At 41.7% G+C, this 17,728-nt stretch overlaps 1 protein-coding gene across 1 annotated transcript in view; it reads right to left on the reverse strand.

Moving 5' to 3' along the window:
* Positions 1–17,728, reverse strand: part of FAM162B (family with sequence similarity 162 member B) — a 48,674-nt gene that overhangs the window by 19,273 nt on the left and 11,673 nt on the right. Inside the window, exon 3 of the mRNA XM_088480995.1 lies at positions 9,041–9,149. Within this exon, the coding sequence (XP_088337121.1) occupies positions 9,041–9,149 (109 nt within the window). The remainder of the gene's footprint in view (positions 1–9,040; positions 9,150–17,728) is intronic.

Consider the following 17,728-nt stretch of genomic DNA (forward strand, 5'->3'; position numbering starts at 1 on the left):
AATATAACATTGTGTGACTTTACACTAGTCCAATTCTCCTGGGATCAAACTCCAGATCAGACTGTTGACACAATCCTACTGGAGACCTGGACGCAGATTTAACACCCAATGTATGCCTATACACCTGTCCAATTTTGCATCAGATCTCAGATCTGCATCTTCTAAAACAATCTATTGAAATGATTGTGTCACCAAACATACTCTTCCAATCTTTGGCAGACCAGCTGCCACTCACAGGCATAGATGTAGCTACAGTAGGTGCAGAGAATGGGGCTGCTCTTGGGCCCAGATCACTTCTTGGGCTCAGCCACCCCTTTCACCGAATTACTCTGGCACTCTAAACCCTGGCTTTTCTATTCTCACCAGAGTGTTGCTCAATGGCGTCTGGTCCCACAGCTGATCTAAGCAACAGCCACCTCTACCAGCTGCATGAATGCATTGTGATGTAACAATGCAGGTCACAGCCCTATATAAAGGATGCCCAGCTACCGGCAGCAATTTTCTGGTGACATTTTGTTCTACGTTGATACTCTCTGAGTAGTTCCTACTTTATTTAAGTGACTTTGGATAACGATTACTGATATGAATTTTGGATTACATCTTCCAAAGAGGCCATAAACAGCAACATCTTCAGAAATAGAATTTGAACAACATCTTCAGATAAGGACTATAGAACAAATTTTGACCTACCAACCTTATCCCTTCAATCAACTTCCTCCATTATATCTGCAGTTTTGAAATTTGAAATAAAAGATCAAGCAAATTATTTATCTGATATGACGTTGCGTGACTTTAAATGCATACACACTAGTCCAATCCTACTGGGATAAAACTCCAAACCAGACTGTTGACACAATCCTACTGGAGACATGGACGCAGATTCAACACCCAATATATGCCTCCACACCTGTCTAATTTTGCAGCAGATCTTAGATCTGCATCTGCTGAAACGATCTACTGAAAGGATTATTTCGCCGTACATACTGTTGTAATCTTTGGCAGACCAATTGCCAGTCAAAGGCAAAGGCATAGCTAAAGTAGGGGCAGAGAATGGTGCTGCTACAGGGCCAATGCCACCTATGGGGCTCATGCCACCTACGTGGCCTGGCCTTCTCCCTGCACTGAGTTACTCTGCCACCTTCTAAGCCTCAGCTCTTCTATTCTCACCAGCGTGCTGCTGCTGCAGGTAATCTGGGCCCAGAGCTGATCTAAGCTACAGCCATTTCTTGCTGCTGCCTGAATGCATTGTGATGTCATAGTGCAGGTCACACCCTTATATAAAGAATGCCCAGCTACTGGCCGCCATTTTTTTATGACATTTTGTCCTGTGTGATTAGTTTTTGCTTTATTTAAGTGATTTAAAAAACGACTACTGATATGGACTTTGGATTACATCTTCCAATAAGGTCCTGAACAGCAACATCTTCAGTAAAAGAATCTGAACAAAATCTTTAGGTAAGGACTATATAAGAAATTTAATACTGTCACCATTACCCCTTCAGACACCTCCCTCCATTATATCTGCAGTTTTTAATTTAGAAAGAATGGATAAAGCAAATTATAAATCTGATGTGACACTGAATGACTAATTAAGGGTACACACTTGACCAATCCTCCGGAGATCCAACTGCAGACAAGACTGTTGACACAATCCTACTGGAGACCTGAACACAAATTCAACACCCAATTTATGCCTCCACACATGTCAACAATCTATTGAAAGGATTGTGTCACCAATCATATTCTTTCAATCAGTGGCAGATCAGCTGCACCCATGGCCGGATTAGCAATGGGGCAGGTGGAGCTGCAGCTCCAGGCCCTCTATTGAAAATAGGCCCAGAGGATATCAGTTGTTTAAGTAAGGAGGTACAGGCCAGTAAGCTGTTACACTTTACCTTCCGGACCTTTAGGCACCTGCCGCCTGCCAGGCGATTGTGACTCTGTATCTGGCTGGTAACACGAGCTGTCGGGGTGATCTACTGGGGCACTGACCGATTCATGCTAAGGTAAGTTTTCCACAGGGTGGGGAGCACAATACAAAACATATGGGGTGTTTCAGAGGACAATACACAGCATGGGGAGGGGGCAGAGGCCAATACACAAAACATAGGAAGAGGGACAAAGGACATTACAAATCATGGGGGGTGGGAGAGGACAATATACAAAATACACAAAACATAGGGAGAAAGAGGACAATACAAAACCTTGGTGGGTGAAGAGAAGGGTTCTGTACGTCATGCCGGCGCTCGGGATCTCGGCGGTCAGAATCCTGATGCCGGTATCCTGACAGGGTTAGGATACCGACATCTGCCTGTAGGTATCCTAACCCTTCTCCTATCCCTACCCCTACTCCTAACCCTCTCTCCCCCTGCTGCCTAAACCTAACCCTCTCCTTCTAGTGCCTAAACTTAACCCTCCCCTAGTGCCTAACCCTTCCCCCAAGCAACTCACCCTCTCCTTAGTGCCTAAACCTAACACTCTCCCTAACCTTACTACTTACCATTGGAAAGCAGGCGGTGGTGGTGGAGGGCCCGGGATTCTGACAGCCAGGATTATGACTACATCTCGAAGAGGACGATACCTAGATGTTAGGCCTCTGTGAGTACATTGAATGGATGTTGATTTTATTTAAATTTCCTTTTCTCACCTAGTTCTATATCAAATCCTAAACATTGATTTCCATGGCACTGCCAGCCACTAAATTAGCCTAGTCCACAGTGACAAAAATTCTCAGATATGTACAGTGAGAATCATTAACAGTAGCTGTGAACTTTTCACTTATCATAATCCAATTAACCGCTTTGTTTGCAATAAAGAAACTTTTGTATATTTAGCTCAATGTGTTTAAATTTCATATTATATTATTATATAAAAACAAATGTCCTGACTCACTGACGTATCAACATCCAGCTCAAACCCCTGGACCTAGAAACATGAAATTTAGGTAGTATATTTCTTTCATGACCTAAGCACCCACTAAGCAGGGATCTTTCAAAATTCATCTTAAGGTTTAAAATGTTTCCTCTCGACTGAGATGATTGGGTGACAAAGCAACATTGTTCAAGTGCTGCAGGAATGTAAACTCATTGTCTGGGATGAGAGTACTATGGTGCAAAAGTGGGGTTTTGAGGAACTGAGCAGAACCCTCAAAGACATCAGGGGCAACTATGGAGTGATGGGGGCATCACTGTGCTACTACTGTAGATGGAGAGTTCCAGCAGACTCTGCCAGTAGGGGAACTCGAGCTGAAGAAGTTATGGCAGCCTGGTGATCCTAGCATCTGAGGAGAGTAACACCAATGCGGTTTACAAAAAAATCCTTAAGTAGAGAAAAAAAGTGTTTACATAGGTCTTTTAACTCACCTTCAATTTATTCATATTAAAAATAGTTTAAAAAACTAAATTTATTTAAATGGATACCACTACGCTCCTTTACCCCAGAGGCATAAAATAAACTAAGCATATAAGTTAAGTCAAAATTGGATGAAGGAAATGGAAATATCTAAGATCTACCCACGTGAAACCGGTCACATCAGCCAGTATAGGAATAAAATTGTGACTGTGTACAGTAATTGTTAAAACAAGATAGCTGTAATCCACAGTGCAGTTCCAGCTGACTTACACATACAGCAGGTAGATGATTTGTTGATAAGTGCTGCCATACTGCTGTTTACTCAGATATAACAGTGTTTTAATTAGGGTTGGCTGGATGTATTCTGCATGTTCAACAAACATCATATGGCACTACACCTACTCCATCACTCAGGAATACTTTATAAAAGAAAGGTTAAAGCATGTCATAGTTATCCACCGGTTCCAAAGACTCATTTGAATCTGGAAAATCAATATCACCTGTAGCCAAATGGGCAATCCAACCATTGTCTGGAAGATGATGGTCGTTCAGGGTATGTGAACAACCATCATCTACAGATCTGCAGATATATCTGTGCAGTGTGTACCCAGCATTAGTCTGCCACCTTTATTGGAAAGCTATTCCTCTTAACTACTACTATTTCTATAGGTTGTCTTCCTCAAAATCCCCCATTTGCTCAGGTTTTAGTGCACAGTCTCTTGTTCTACTACTTCTCTTCCTCTGTAGAATGCTGTCTTACTAAATCTTATTTTTTTTTACATTTTTGACAGCCTGTCATATCCCTCTTTGCTTTCTGTGCTCCATGCTATACATAATGAGATCCATTAGTCTTTCCTGGTACATTTAATTATGTACACCATGCACCCTTGTAGTAGCCTTTCTTTGCCTAATCTATGGGACCAATGGTTTCTTCAAGGATTTAGTGCTCCTATTGTATATGTTTTATTGTGTATGCTAACCAAACAACATAACATGATATGAACCTACCATTCCTTGCGGATATATTTACTTGACCACTGTTCAACCCTAAGTTCAGGTGAATATTTGTTGCACCAACTGCTGCCAAAACAACACTTTATTTAATATTCATGCTACTGCACATGGAGTACTGTCATTCTGAGTTCCTGGCTTATACAATGAACTCCTTGAGACAGACATCAAGCACACTCAGAATAAATACATTCAGGATGCAGTGTGCTGGAGACAAGATCATGCCAGGGGCCAACATCATGATTGTGGGTGCCCCTTCAAATCTACTAGTTCAATGAGGGTTGCTTCCTTAAAAAAAAAAAATAAAAAAAAAAAATATATATATATATATATATATACTGTGTGTATATATATAAATCTATATACTGTGTGTATATATATATATACATATATATATATATATATATATATATTGTGATAGGATCACTGGTAAAGTGGTCTGTGGCAGGTACATTGGTCCCAGATTCCTGTCTTATGTGTTCTAAACCCCCAGGAGAAAGTCTGCACTGTAGCAGGCTTGAGTTTCGGCTTTTTGAAAAGCCAGTTTGGGACCTGGGGGTTGTGGGATACTCGATATTATGTTACGGCCGAGGTGAACATCGAGACACCATGTGGCTCTGCTATAGTTTCTGTGGGTTTGGTGCATGGTCTGGTGTATGATGCAATATTGGGGAGAGACTTTGCTCACTTCTGGAAGTTGTGGGAAAGCCGTTTTGTTCCAGAGGTGAACAACCCCGATCCATTTGAGAAGGTTGTCGATGTAGTGGAGGAGGGAGTTTCTTCTGAGTCAGAGTTATTCCCTTTTTCTACTATGGTTGGCGAACTAGAGAATGCGGAACGTGACAGTGGCCCGCCAACTGATGTGCCTCCCATTGAGGTGGGAAGTGTTGTTGGGCCAGGTGATCGTCTGCCTGATTTAGAGGTCAGAAGAGAGGTCTTTGCCGTGGAGCAGTTGAATGACCCTAAAAGCCAGGGAGAATGTAAAAGTAGTTGATGGTAAACCCGTAGACCCTGATAGTCCTTTGTCCTATCCCCACATGGCAATGTGTCAGGATTTGTTATATCAGGTGACTAAGAAGGGGGAAGATGTTGCGGAACAACTAATAGTTCCCAAAGCCTACAGAAGAACAGTGTTGGATCTGGCCCATGGTCATATAACGGCAGGCCATCTAGGGGTAGAGAAAACCACTGAGCGAATAATGCAGAGGTTTTTCTGGCCCGGGCTTCATAAAGAGGTATCTGACTTTTGTGCATCCTGCCCTGAGTGTCAGTATCATGCTCCCAGGCCACATTTTAAGGGTCCACTAGTTCCATTGCCTATCATAGAGGTGCCGTTTGAAAGAATAGCGGTGGATTTGGTTGGACCCTTAATGAAGTCTGCCAGGGGACACCAGTATATTCTGGTCATAATGGATTACGCTACCAGGTACCTGGAAGCGATCCCGTTGCGCAATACGTCAACCAAGACCATTTCCAGAGAGCTAGTTCATGTCTTTAGCAGGCTGGGTATACCTAAGGAGATACTAACTGACCAGGGTACACCGTTTATGTCCAAAGTCATGAAAGAGTTATGCCGCCTGTTCAAAATTGAACAGTTAAGAACTTCGGTTTATCACCCCCAAACCGATGGGCTGGTCGAGAGGTTTAACAAGACGTTAAAACACATGCTTAGGAAAGTGGTCGACAAGGATGGTAGGGATTGGGACTACTTATTGCCGTATTTATTGTTGGCCATAAGAGAAGTTCCCCAGTGCTCCACCGGGTTTTCACCCTTCGACTTGTTGTATGGGAGACACCCAAGGGGGTTACTAGACATTGCCAAAGAGACATGGGAGGGGCAGTCTAGTCCTTACAAAACGGTGATTGAGTATGTTTCTCAAATGCAGGAGAGAATTGCTGCGGTAGTGCCGATAGTGAGAGAGCACCTGGAACAGGCTCAACAGGCTCAGCAGAGGGTATACAACCGCAATTCTCGGTTACGCAGCTTTGCTCCTGGGGACAGAGTGTTAGTATTGGTTCCCACTGTGGAAAATAACCTTTTGGCTAAATGGCAAGGGCCCTTTGAAATCTTAGAAAAAGTGGAACAGGTCAATTACAAAGTTTACCAGCCGGGGAAAAGAAAGCCGGAACAGATTTACCATATAAATCTGTTAAAGCCCTGGAAAGATAGAACGGTACTGTCGGCCGTCCGAGACCCTCCAGTAAGTCCAGGGCCCTTAGTTCCCGAAGTGACAGTGGCAAAAACCCTGTCGGCAATTCAACAACAAGAGGTCAAGGAGTTTCTGATTAGAAATAGGGTGCTGTTCTCTGACGTACCTGGGAAAACCTCGGTCATTAAACATGACATCATCACTGACCGAGGGGTTAAAGTTAATCTAAAGCCCTACCCTATGGGTTACCAGAAGCACAAAGAGAATCGGTGTCGAAAGAAATTAAAAATATGCTAGAGTTAGGGGTTATTGAAGAATCACATAGTGAATGGTCAAGTCCCATTGTGTTGATTCCAAAGCCCGACGGGAGTGTGCGTTTCTGCAATGACTTCCGAAAGTTGAACAGTGTTTCAAAATTCGATGCCTACCCGATGCCAAGAGTGGATGAACTAATTGAGAGACTAGGGACGGCAAGGTATTTAACCACTCTTGACCTAACCAAAGGGTATTGGCAAGTACCGTTAACCGAGAGCGCCAAACAAAAGACAGCTTTTTCAGCGCCAGAGGGCTTGTTTCAGTACAAGATGTTGCCCTTCGGGCTACATGGGGCACCTGCTACCTTCCAAAGAATGATGGACAGGATTCTAAGGCCCCATAGATGGTATGCGGCTGCTTATCTGGATGACGTGGTCGTTCATAGTCCTGATTGGCAGTCTCACTTACCCAGGGTACAAGCAGTGTTGGACTCCATCTATAAGGCAGGTTTGACAGCCAACCCAAAAAAGTGTTGTCTAGGCATGGAGGAAGTAAAATATCTGGGATACACCATTGGCAGAGGCCTGATAAAGCCTCAGCTCAATAAAGTTGATGCCATACAAAACTGGCCACGGCCTCTGAATAAGAAGCAGGTGAGAGCCTTCTTGGGAATTACGGGGTACTACAGGAGGTTTATACCCAACTTTGCCACCATGGCAGTCCCACTGACTGACCTGACCAAAGGCAAACAAAAAGTCATGGTAGAATGGAGTCCTGAGGCAGAGAAAGCTTTTCAGGAGTTGAAAGTAGCGTTGTGTTCCCAACCAGTCCTGATGACTCCTAATTTTGAAAGGGAATTCATAGTTCAAACCGATGCATCAGAAGTAGGTATAGGAGTGGTCCTGTCCCAGAACAAGGAGGGTGAGGAACACCCTATTTTCTATCTTAGCAGAAAGTTGAATGTACATGAGAGAAACTATGCCACAGTGGAGAAGGAGGCGTTGGCCATAAAGTGGGCGTTAGAGGCTCTCAGGTACTACTTGGTCGGAAGAAAGTTCAAATTGATCACTGACCATGCCCCTCTGAAGTGGATGTCTGAAAATAAGGACAGTAATGCGAGAATTACGAGATGGTTCTTGGCGTTACAAACTTTTAAATTTTCAGTGGAACACAGGCCAGGAAGCCAGCTGGCCAATGTAGACGCGTTGTCACGCGTTCATTGTTTGGGGGCTTCAGTTGTTCCGGCCCACAGGTCGAAACAAAGGGGGGGGGATATGTGATAGGATCACTGGTAAAGTGGTCTGTGGCAGGTACATTGGTCCCAGATTCCTGTCTTATGTGTTCTAAACCCCCAGGAGAAAGTCTGCACTGTAGCAGGCTTGAGTTTCGGCTTTTTGAAAAGCCGGTTTGGGACCTGGGGGTTGTGGGTGAGAGGAGAGGGAGGGCTCCACCCACGGCCACTCCAGGTTTTGGTTCTTGCAGCCTGGTAACAGGCTTGATTGGGTTCCCACCTGAGAGTGGCCAATATAAGCCTAGTGTGTTGAGGGCTGATTGTCTCACATGGGAGAGCAGACAGGGAGTTTGCTCAGAGACACTTGGAAAACCTATCTGTGAGTACTGTGCTGTGCTTTGTTGCTGGCGAGGGCATTAGGCCCTGCCAGGTTCTGGTAGTGAGGGAACTACCTGTGAAGTTAGTGCCCCGACAGGGCTAGGATTTACGTTTATGTTTTCTTTGTGTTATTTCTGACATTGTACAATAAAGACTGGCGCCGACCAGCTTGTACTTGCATCCAGACTGGTGTGCTGCTTCCCTGCTGCTGTGTGTGTGTGTGTAAGGAAGGAGTCCTCTACCCAGGAGAGGGACCCCCTAACCTAACTGTGTCACAATATATATATATATATATATATAGCAAGAGTACCATCTGTAACTGCATTGAATGTTAGTTTACCCTATAATTAAAGTATACTTTGTTACATTACCTTAAATTAGTGTAAATACAAAAGGTACTGGTTCTGTTACTAAACCAAAACATTATTTAGATATTATAATTTTCATTGTCCAGCTGGTCAGATGCTGTCTCGCAACTTCAGATTTTCCAGAACAGCAAATCAGCCAAAGGAGTTATAAAATTGTGTAATCGTGCTTAGTGATTTATAAATCCTTTAATGTAGACTTGTTTACTTGAGGATTGTGTGATGGCTAAAAATAGTAATATAGAAGAGTACATCTAGATGTTGCCTAAGAGAAATGACTTCGTTTTAATCTTTCTTACCTTTTTACCGGACACAATCACAGCGAAGCATGACACGATAGTGATAGCAATCAAGATGTAGCATGCTTTAATGCGTGCTTTGTTCCGTGCTCTAACCAGCATTTCCAACCTAAATATAAGATGGACAAAAACATCATTACATGGAATATATTCTGCTTTAGATCAGTATAAATATTTAATTTATGACATATTACATTTAAGAAGGCTTGACCACTCTGGTGTTCAATATTTCTGAACATATACATATACATATATATTATATTATATCATGTACAGTAATTACATTTGTGTCATTTTTGTTCCATTAGATATTTTTTGAATTTTAGCAACTTAACAAAACCCCAAATTTCTCTTAGCTACTTCCACCTGTTGTTTCTGCACTGCCATTGACTAAATATTATAATTATACATATAATAAATATTTCTATACATAATATAAATAAGGTTGTCAATATTCTGATTATTCTGGTGGGCATGATGAAAACATCATCTGAATGAATGGAGCAGTAATCAAGGCAGATCAATATTAATTACAGGGCCAAGGGAGGGATAGGGAGCACAGCAGAATGTATAGTGGGGAGTCGTGACCCCTGCATGGCACACAGTGGGGTCTGTTCTGGGTGCTGGATGTACGGTGTGGGGGCTCCACTTAACCCAGGTGCCTGTGTGCATTGCACACCCTGTACCCATTACAGATACGCTACTGCATATGCTCTTTTTTTACAATATGGGAATAGCTACTGATATAGGCCCTCATTCAGAGCCGTACGCTCTGAGCAGAGCGCACGCTCTGAATGAGGGCCGGGCTCCATTTTCATGGAGCGTCCTCCTGGACGCTCGTATAGCTGTGGGTCACCACCCACAGGCTATACGAGCGTGCATTGTGATGGTCGCGATGGTCGAGACCATCGCGACCATCGAATTTGCGAGCCGGAGCCTGCGGTTGAGGTTTTCAACCGCAAGCTCCGGAGTGATTTTGGCTCTATCAGAGCCAAAATCACTCCCACTGACATCACTAGTGATGTCAGTGGGCCGGCTTCTGACGGGAGGCGTTCCCGTGGGAACGCCCCCGTCAGGGAGGCACGCCCCCGGCACGCCCACCAAAGGGGGCGTGCTGTCAATCAACATTGACAGCACGCCCCCTTTGATCGGACACAACGAGCGAAGGACTTTCCTTCGCTCGTCGCGTCTGGCGCATGCGCACAACGGAGCTCCCTCCGTCGTGCGCATGCTCAGTCCATAACATCGACCCACTTGCGAGCGGACAGCCGCTCGCGAGTGGGTCTGAATCAGGCCCATAGTTAGCAAAGTATAACTAATATGTTATCACAGTGCTTTCTTCAAGTAAATCCAGCAGTTACTGCAGTGTTCTCCTGGAGGTGAAGTGAAGTGTTTTTTTTATCTTTACTTTGATTGGGGACTTGCTGAGTTGTGGGAAAGCGAGAACAAATATATCTATTAACTTTACTGTGTTAGGGAATCAATTGGTGAAGGGGAGGACAGTTGGTCAGTAATGATCTGTTTGTCAGTGTACCTCATGTTTGGTACCACTGTATAAACTGATACACATTTAATCAACAAAAATGTTATGGCTGTGACTGACATTCTAATAATCATTAGACAACACCTTGTCATTGCAGTCTGGCTCTCTAGAAGTATAGAGCTAATGAAATAGCAGGAACACGGGGTGCATGCAAGATACAAAAACATGTTTAATTCATATCTGATGATTTAATCCATGTCAACATTATTACCAGTGCTGTAATTCACAAAGAGCTTTTGCTTTACAGTTTGTTTGGAGTCAAAGGGTCTCCAGGGTTGATAACCCCCCAATTTTTTTCAGATACTTTGTGTATCTACAGTACATGCAATGTTACTACACAAGCTTTACTGATATTAATATTGTAAGCATTTTTGATGCAATAAAAATTAATGTTTAAATGCCTTGAAATTTTTTTTTTATAATTGCCGCTGAAACACTATAACATCTTGTAAATAGATGATTTTTATGTCTGGAAATTAATTATCAAAGTCATTGCTCTTGGATTTAGAACACAGGAAAAATAAAACACCTAAATGGATGATAAACTAAGATCAACACACTCTTTCATCTTTAGATAAGACAGAGATTTGGCAAGATCTGTCTACAGAGCCACTCGCTAATTGCCACAGAGAATGCACACTGTCTCACAGACAGTTAGAAAGACGTCTGCAGTATTAGTGGAGATTTGAGCCATATAGTTTATTGTAACATTGTGGTTTGCATACTTGGCAGTAAATTTATTAATGAACTGGCTTGAAATCATATAAAATCCGTCAGAACTCGACATGGATTTACGGCAGGTTCTAATCACAAAAGGCAGTATTTACTAAAGTTAATTTTGACCTTCTAAATAGAAGCCGTCATCAATCCCCAGAGGTTTCTAAACCACTATCTCATCACAAACCCATTGCAATCCTGCCATGGAGTACATCCCGCACATTTTTTTGGGTGCTTTAAATTCTATTTTGAAATATTGCCAGAATATTGACATGTTTAATGTCAGTATGTCAACAATGGGATTTCCCATTCAATTTTACCATAAGCCTAACCCCAACCACAGACTAACCCTAATCTAACCATAATTGCAGCCTAGCCTAAACCCTAAAATCAGGTATTGACATTGTGGCTCTCGACATTTTAAAAATGTCGACATTGTTATCATTGACATTATGAATGTCAACATGCATGTAAATGTTAATATTCTGAATGGCGACAAACTGAGTGCATACCTAGAGTTGGGATCTGTGCAGTGCTTGCAAGCCCCCTCTCAGAGGCTGGTCATATATTTAGGTGTGTTTGCAGTAACTCAGTTTTTGAACCTCTCATTAACTATGATGTAATGTTCTGGGTTAAAATGTATTTTCAATAAGTTAAGTCGGGATTCCGGCACCTGTATTCTACGCGCTGGCATCCCCTTTGTTGGGATATTGAACGCATCCCCATTAAACTACTGTATAGACATATATATATATATATATATATATATATAAAAACTAGAAAACTCAGCACTTGCCATTGTTAAATCACTCACAATAATATATAAATAAATACTGGGGTTTTGGTTCATGGATTGATCAATGCATTTAAGCCTGCAGCCCACATCATGACAAATGAACTGATCAATCCATGAACCAAAACCCCATTTATTATTTTTATATAATTTTGTGAGTGATTTACCAATGGTGAGTGCTGAGTTTTCTGTTTTTATTTATGTAAGAGATGTGGTCACAACCCACTTGCACCCCATGCCTCGGAATGGCGAGTGCAGGTCTGCACCCCAAATCTTGGAGTGGTGAGTGCAGTGGATTTCTGACTTTGTATATATATATATTATATATATATTAATAAAGCCAGCACTCCACAATAAGAGAAACACGTGCCCGGGTGCCCTCTGATGGTCTAACAAGGCCAAAATATAAACATAGAAAAAATAGCGGCACTCACAGGACTTGAAATAAGACTCAGGACTCCAAAAGGTCAAGTTCTACTGAACTTGACCTTTTGGAGTCCTGAGTCTTATTTACAAGTCCTGGGAGTGCCGCTGTTTTTTCTATGTTGTTTCTATATTTATATATGTGTATATATATTAGGGGTGAGCGGGTTCGATTTTACTCGGATTTACTCTGACTCTTTAAACGGCATTTTATTTATTTATCGCCTATCATGTGTTTTGGTTAGCCAATATAATAAATCCGAATTTGCGGTAAAGTGGTGATAAGAACCGAGTAAATCCGAGTAAAACCAAGCCTGCACATCCCTAATATATATATATATATATATATATATATATATATATATATATGAGGGAGACAGGAAGGCACTCAAGGCTAAATAATCCACTGAAAAAAAATCTGGCACTTCAACTGCAATATAGGTTGTTCGATCCCCAATCAACCAACATGGCTGTGAAATATTTCTCTAACTGTATGAGCGAATCAATTGAGAAAGTTAATTAGAACTGCAGTTCTACTGAGGAGAAGCTGGCATTATGTAATCTTTGCCAGTATACTGATATCATTATACGCCCCACCGACAAAGGTGGGGGTACAGTGGTTCAGGATATTGAGGCTTACCGTATGGAGATCAACCGCCAATTGTCTGACCAAACGGTATATGAAGCGCTACAGCGGGACCCCACTCCAACCTTTAAGAAGGAGTAGGATAACATTCTCTCGGCAGCGGTGTCAAATTCTATTATTTCAAAAAAACTTGCTGATATGGTGGTCCGCGAGCATCCAATAATTCCAGTACTATACACTATCCCAAAACTGCATAAAAACCCTCAAGTACCTCCGGGCCGCCCGAACATAGCTGCAAGAGATTCTTTGTATTATTCCATTTCCCAGTATCTGGACTCTCTGTTGCAACCAGTTGTTCAGAATCAACCCACAGTGCTGAAGGACACTACATCTTTTATTCTTAAATTACAGTGTCTTACACCTCTCACGAACAACTGTCTGCTCTGCACGGTAGACGTAATAAGCCTCTATTCGAGCATTCCCCATGACAGAGGACTGAATGCAATTTGAAGATTACTGAACAACAATTTATCTTATTCAGGTCCGGATATTGACTTTGTTCTCGCCTTATTGGAGTTGACGCTAACACGGAACTATTTCCTCTTAGTCAGCAAATTTTTAATCCATAAAACAGGTTGTGCAATGGGTTCCTGTGTGGCCCCATGCTTCGCAAACCTGTTTATGGTGGAGGTGGAGAGAGACCTACTTTTTCATGACCCTTCATTTTCTAAATATATATCAGGCTATGGCCGGTATATAGATAATATATTTTTTCTGTGGCCTGGCAGTGACAAGACTCTCACAGACATGATGGAAATGATCAACTTAAAGGACTCTGCAATCAAATTTACGTATCAATATAGTAATGAAAAAAATAATTTTTTAGATGTAGCAGTTTCCTTAAATGAATTGAATGAGTTACACACATCAGTCTATAAAAAGGAGACTGATAGAAATACATTGTTACTTGCAGATAGTGCACATCCACTAGCTCTCAAACAGGGTCTCCCACTCTCTCAATTTTTGAGAGTTTTTCATATATGCAGTAACCCTGAAGATGCCATAAAACAAATTGACATAATGCTACTTCAGTTTTTATCCAGAGGTTACCCTCCATGCCTGTTAAAAAAAGCCAAGGAAAAGGTGTTGACATTATCCAGATCTGATTGCTTGATATCTACTACAAAGACTGAACAAAGTAACAGGATTATTTGGACACTGGATTATTCAGTATCCAATAAGAAACTGATGCACGAATCAAAGCAACGATGGCCGGTGGTGGTTCATGACCCATTGCTACCAGTCTTGAAAAATTCATCTATTATGCCAGCATATAGACGGGGTAAAAATATTAAGGATTTCGTAGTCCATAATGACATTTCACGGTTTAAGGACCCCAATCCCTCCCACTTCTTCACTCGCAAACCTGGGAACAACAAATGTCTTGGCTGCATTACGTGCAGTTCTCTTGAAATAGGGGATACCTTTGCACATCCTCACACCGGCAGTAGATTTAAGATCAAATTTCCCCTGACATGTTCTAGTAAATTTGTCGTTTACTTCATCAGATGCCCATGTGGCTTTATGTATGTGGATAAAACCACTCGTCAATTCAAGGATCGGATTGCACCACAGATCTGCCATCCGGGCAGCCATTGACGGGAAGGATTCGGACCAGCCGGTCGCCTGACATTTTCGGGACCATAAATATGGACTTTCAACCATTAAATATAAAATAGATCAAATTCAAGTACAACAGCGAGGAGGTGATCATGGGCGCCTCCTATTACAAAGAGAGTCAAGATGGATTTATACCCTCAACATGGTCCAGCCGCATGGACTGAACGAGCAGCTCTCCTTTTCTTGTTTATTATAAATACACTCTTAATTTTTTCTCTTTCATGCTGTATACATAGTGGATAGGCTTTGTAATTAAGGGTTATGTCTGCTATCGTGCTTGTAGGTTTATTGTATAGACTGTCCCCTATCAGATTTTGGTTATTCCTCTGTGAGGGTTTTTTGTTTTCCAATCTGCCTGGATATGTTGTTCTGGCATATTATGACCCCTTGTTGGGATTATTTATTCTGTTCCTCTTTGACTGATATGTTGTTTATATATATATTTTTCTCCAATACCTCTTTCCCTCTATGACTTATGTGCTCCTTATACTTATGTGTGTTTTTATGCAGCATCTCGTTTTGTTTTACAGTGTTTACTTGTACCCTTGGTGATGGGTCACATGGATAGCCGGCTCTCCTGTGGGCTGCTGGGACTGTGACTGCCGGGGCGATGGCTGATGACATCACCGGGTCTGCAGGGAGCCGCGCTGATGGAGTTATGCACAATGGGTGTTCATTCTATAAAGGTATTAACTGTGTTTTATTCAATGTGTCTTGATAAAAGAGCAGAGCTCTGGAACGCTGACAACCTAAAAAAAAACAACCTATATTGCAGTTGAAGTGCCTGCATTTTTTCAGTGGATTATTTAGCCTTGAGTGTTATCCTGTCTCCCACTTTTTTTGCATGAACTATTTGGGATAGGCACCTGGTGACACTGCTTATATTATCGTGGAGTGCCGAGCAAAATAAGGACATTTATATATATATATATATATATATATATATATATATAAACATATTGAGCCCTCTCACCAGACTTGAAAGCATAGAGAAGATTTATTTAACAGAAAGCCAACATCAGTGATGACGTTTCAGTCCTTCCTAAGACTTTTGTCAAGAACTTTTGTCAAGAACTTGAGAAAAGTCCTAGGAAGGACTGAAACGTCATCACTGATGTTGGCTTTCTGTTAAATAAAATCTTTTCTACGCTTTCAAGTCTGGAGAGTGCGCTCAATATGTTTTTATGGTTTTGGAGCTACTAAGCCCATTCGAGCCTGCGACCCCAGCAAGACTGACACCAAAACGTGAGTGTGGACCTTTTTGCTATATATATATATCATTGTCCGGCACTCGCAATCAGGTATATGTTTATTACTGGGGTGCTTTCCAGGGTAGCTTTTTCAGTTTCCCATGTATATAGTTATGTTGTCATCACGTGATGAAACGGAAACACTCTCCAGACTTGGTTAGCAGTTGCAATATTAATCAGTTTTATTAGGCATACCAAATTAATTTGCAGACGTTTCGGTTCTTGCTGGACCTTTATCACGGCATCAGTAATCTTAACATCAGAATTGTTAACTAAATTGTGGGTAGATACAATAGAGTCAGCTTATGGTCTAACTGGTCCTCTTATATGCACTCAATACAAATAATTACATCAACAATTAACACATATAAATCATTATTCGTAACATTTGTATGTGCCAAATATGTTCTGAATACAAGTGTTTAATATCGATTAGCTGTATAACTTATGTATATATGGGCTCAATATAGATGATTGTATTGACTCTTTACACACATAGATCACTATAGGTTGTGTACTCAGTGGCATCCTCATTAGTGTTAGATCAGACATTTTGTGTCTTGTATCATTTGCCTGGATGGCTGATGTGTACATATATACGGGACATTATGTTGTGACTTCATAGATGGACAACCATGTTTTATACTCATGTACATATTCCCATACCACTAATGTCTGGTTAGCTCACTGTCTGCAATTGATGTATAGCGCATTGCATAACACTGTAAGGTATGCTCAAGGCTACATAGTAAATATTAGTAGCAATATTGTACCAGCTATTAGCTCCTACTACAGGTAGAGCTTCCTGGTGCTAGGTCTTACCTGCTTCCAGTTGATCTGTGCTATGGCATGCCGTCCTGTTATTGGATCTCAATGTTGGAGCTCCGCTAGAGGTATTTATACCTCTCACCCGGAAGTTCCTCACTCGCGCCTGACCGCAACCGGAAGTGCACGCGCGCACTGACTGTGTAGTTATCAGTTGCAGATTCTACTAAGCGAGGAATAATAGATGTGCGGGGGCCTGGTTCTGAGGCTACTAGATTGCTGGATATAGTCCCCTGTGTATGTAGTTTCTCTTAGGCACCGGAAGTGGGACATGTGGTCGCGGTAACCGGAAGTGGGGCAGGTTGCTATAGCCACCGGAAGTGAGGCATGCTGATATGTCCACCGGAAGTGTGGCATGCCTAATAGCTATGTAGGTGCATTAGATTAATAGACAGTGTTGTACAATCTCTTTATCTGGACTGTTATTGATAATGGATTCTTAGCTGGTGAGTGATGTATGTACACATATAAATTCATAAAAACGCATATACATACAGTTGTACACACTACTCTATACAGTAGTGTTTACACATTACACTATTATAGATCTATGCTTATCGAGAATATTATGACTCATAAATTACATATGCATATTTATGTATGTTACATGGCACCACTGATATAAACGTATTAAAAAGGACCAATAGCCATTTTTAGCGCTATGGATTAACTTCATACAGAGCGTTGTACTAGGCTAAGTAATTGCATCACATACATACTTGACATGATAGGATAACAGGGGTATATGTACATTTAGAGAAATATATTTAATGGGCAATACTCGTTAAGCCCACGTGGTGCGACAGTGTCCAATTTAAGGATCCAATAACTTTCACTTTTTCTGAGGTTGGATAGTCTATCTCCTCCAAAT

This window comes from Taudactylus pleione, unplaced genomic scaffold (genome assembly GCF_031769625.1).
Source record: "Taudactylus pleione unplaced genomic scaffold, aTauple2 ptg000259l, whole genome shotgun sequence".
NCBI lineage: Eukaryota > Metazoa > Chordata > Amphibia > Anura > Myobatrachidae > Taudactylus > Taudactylus pleione.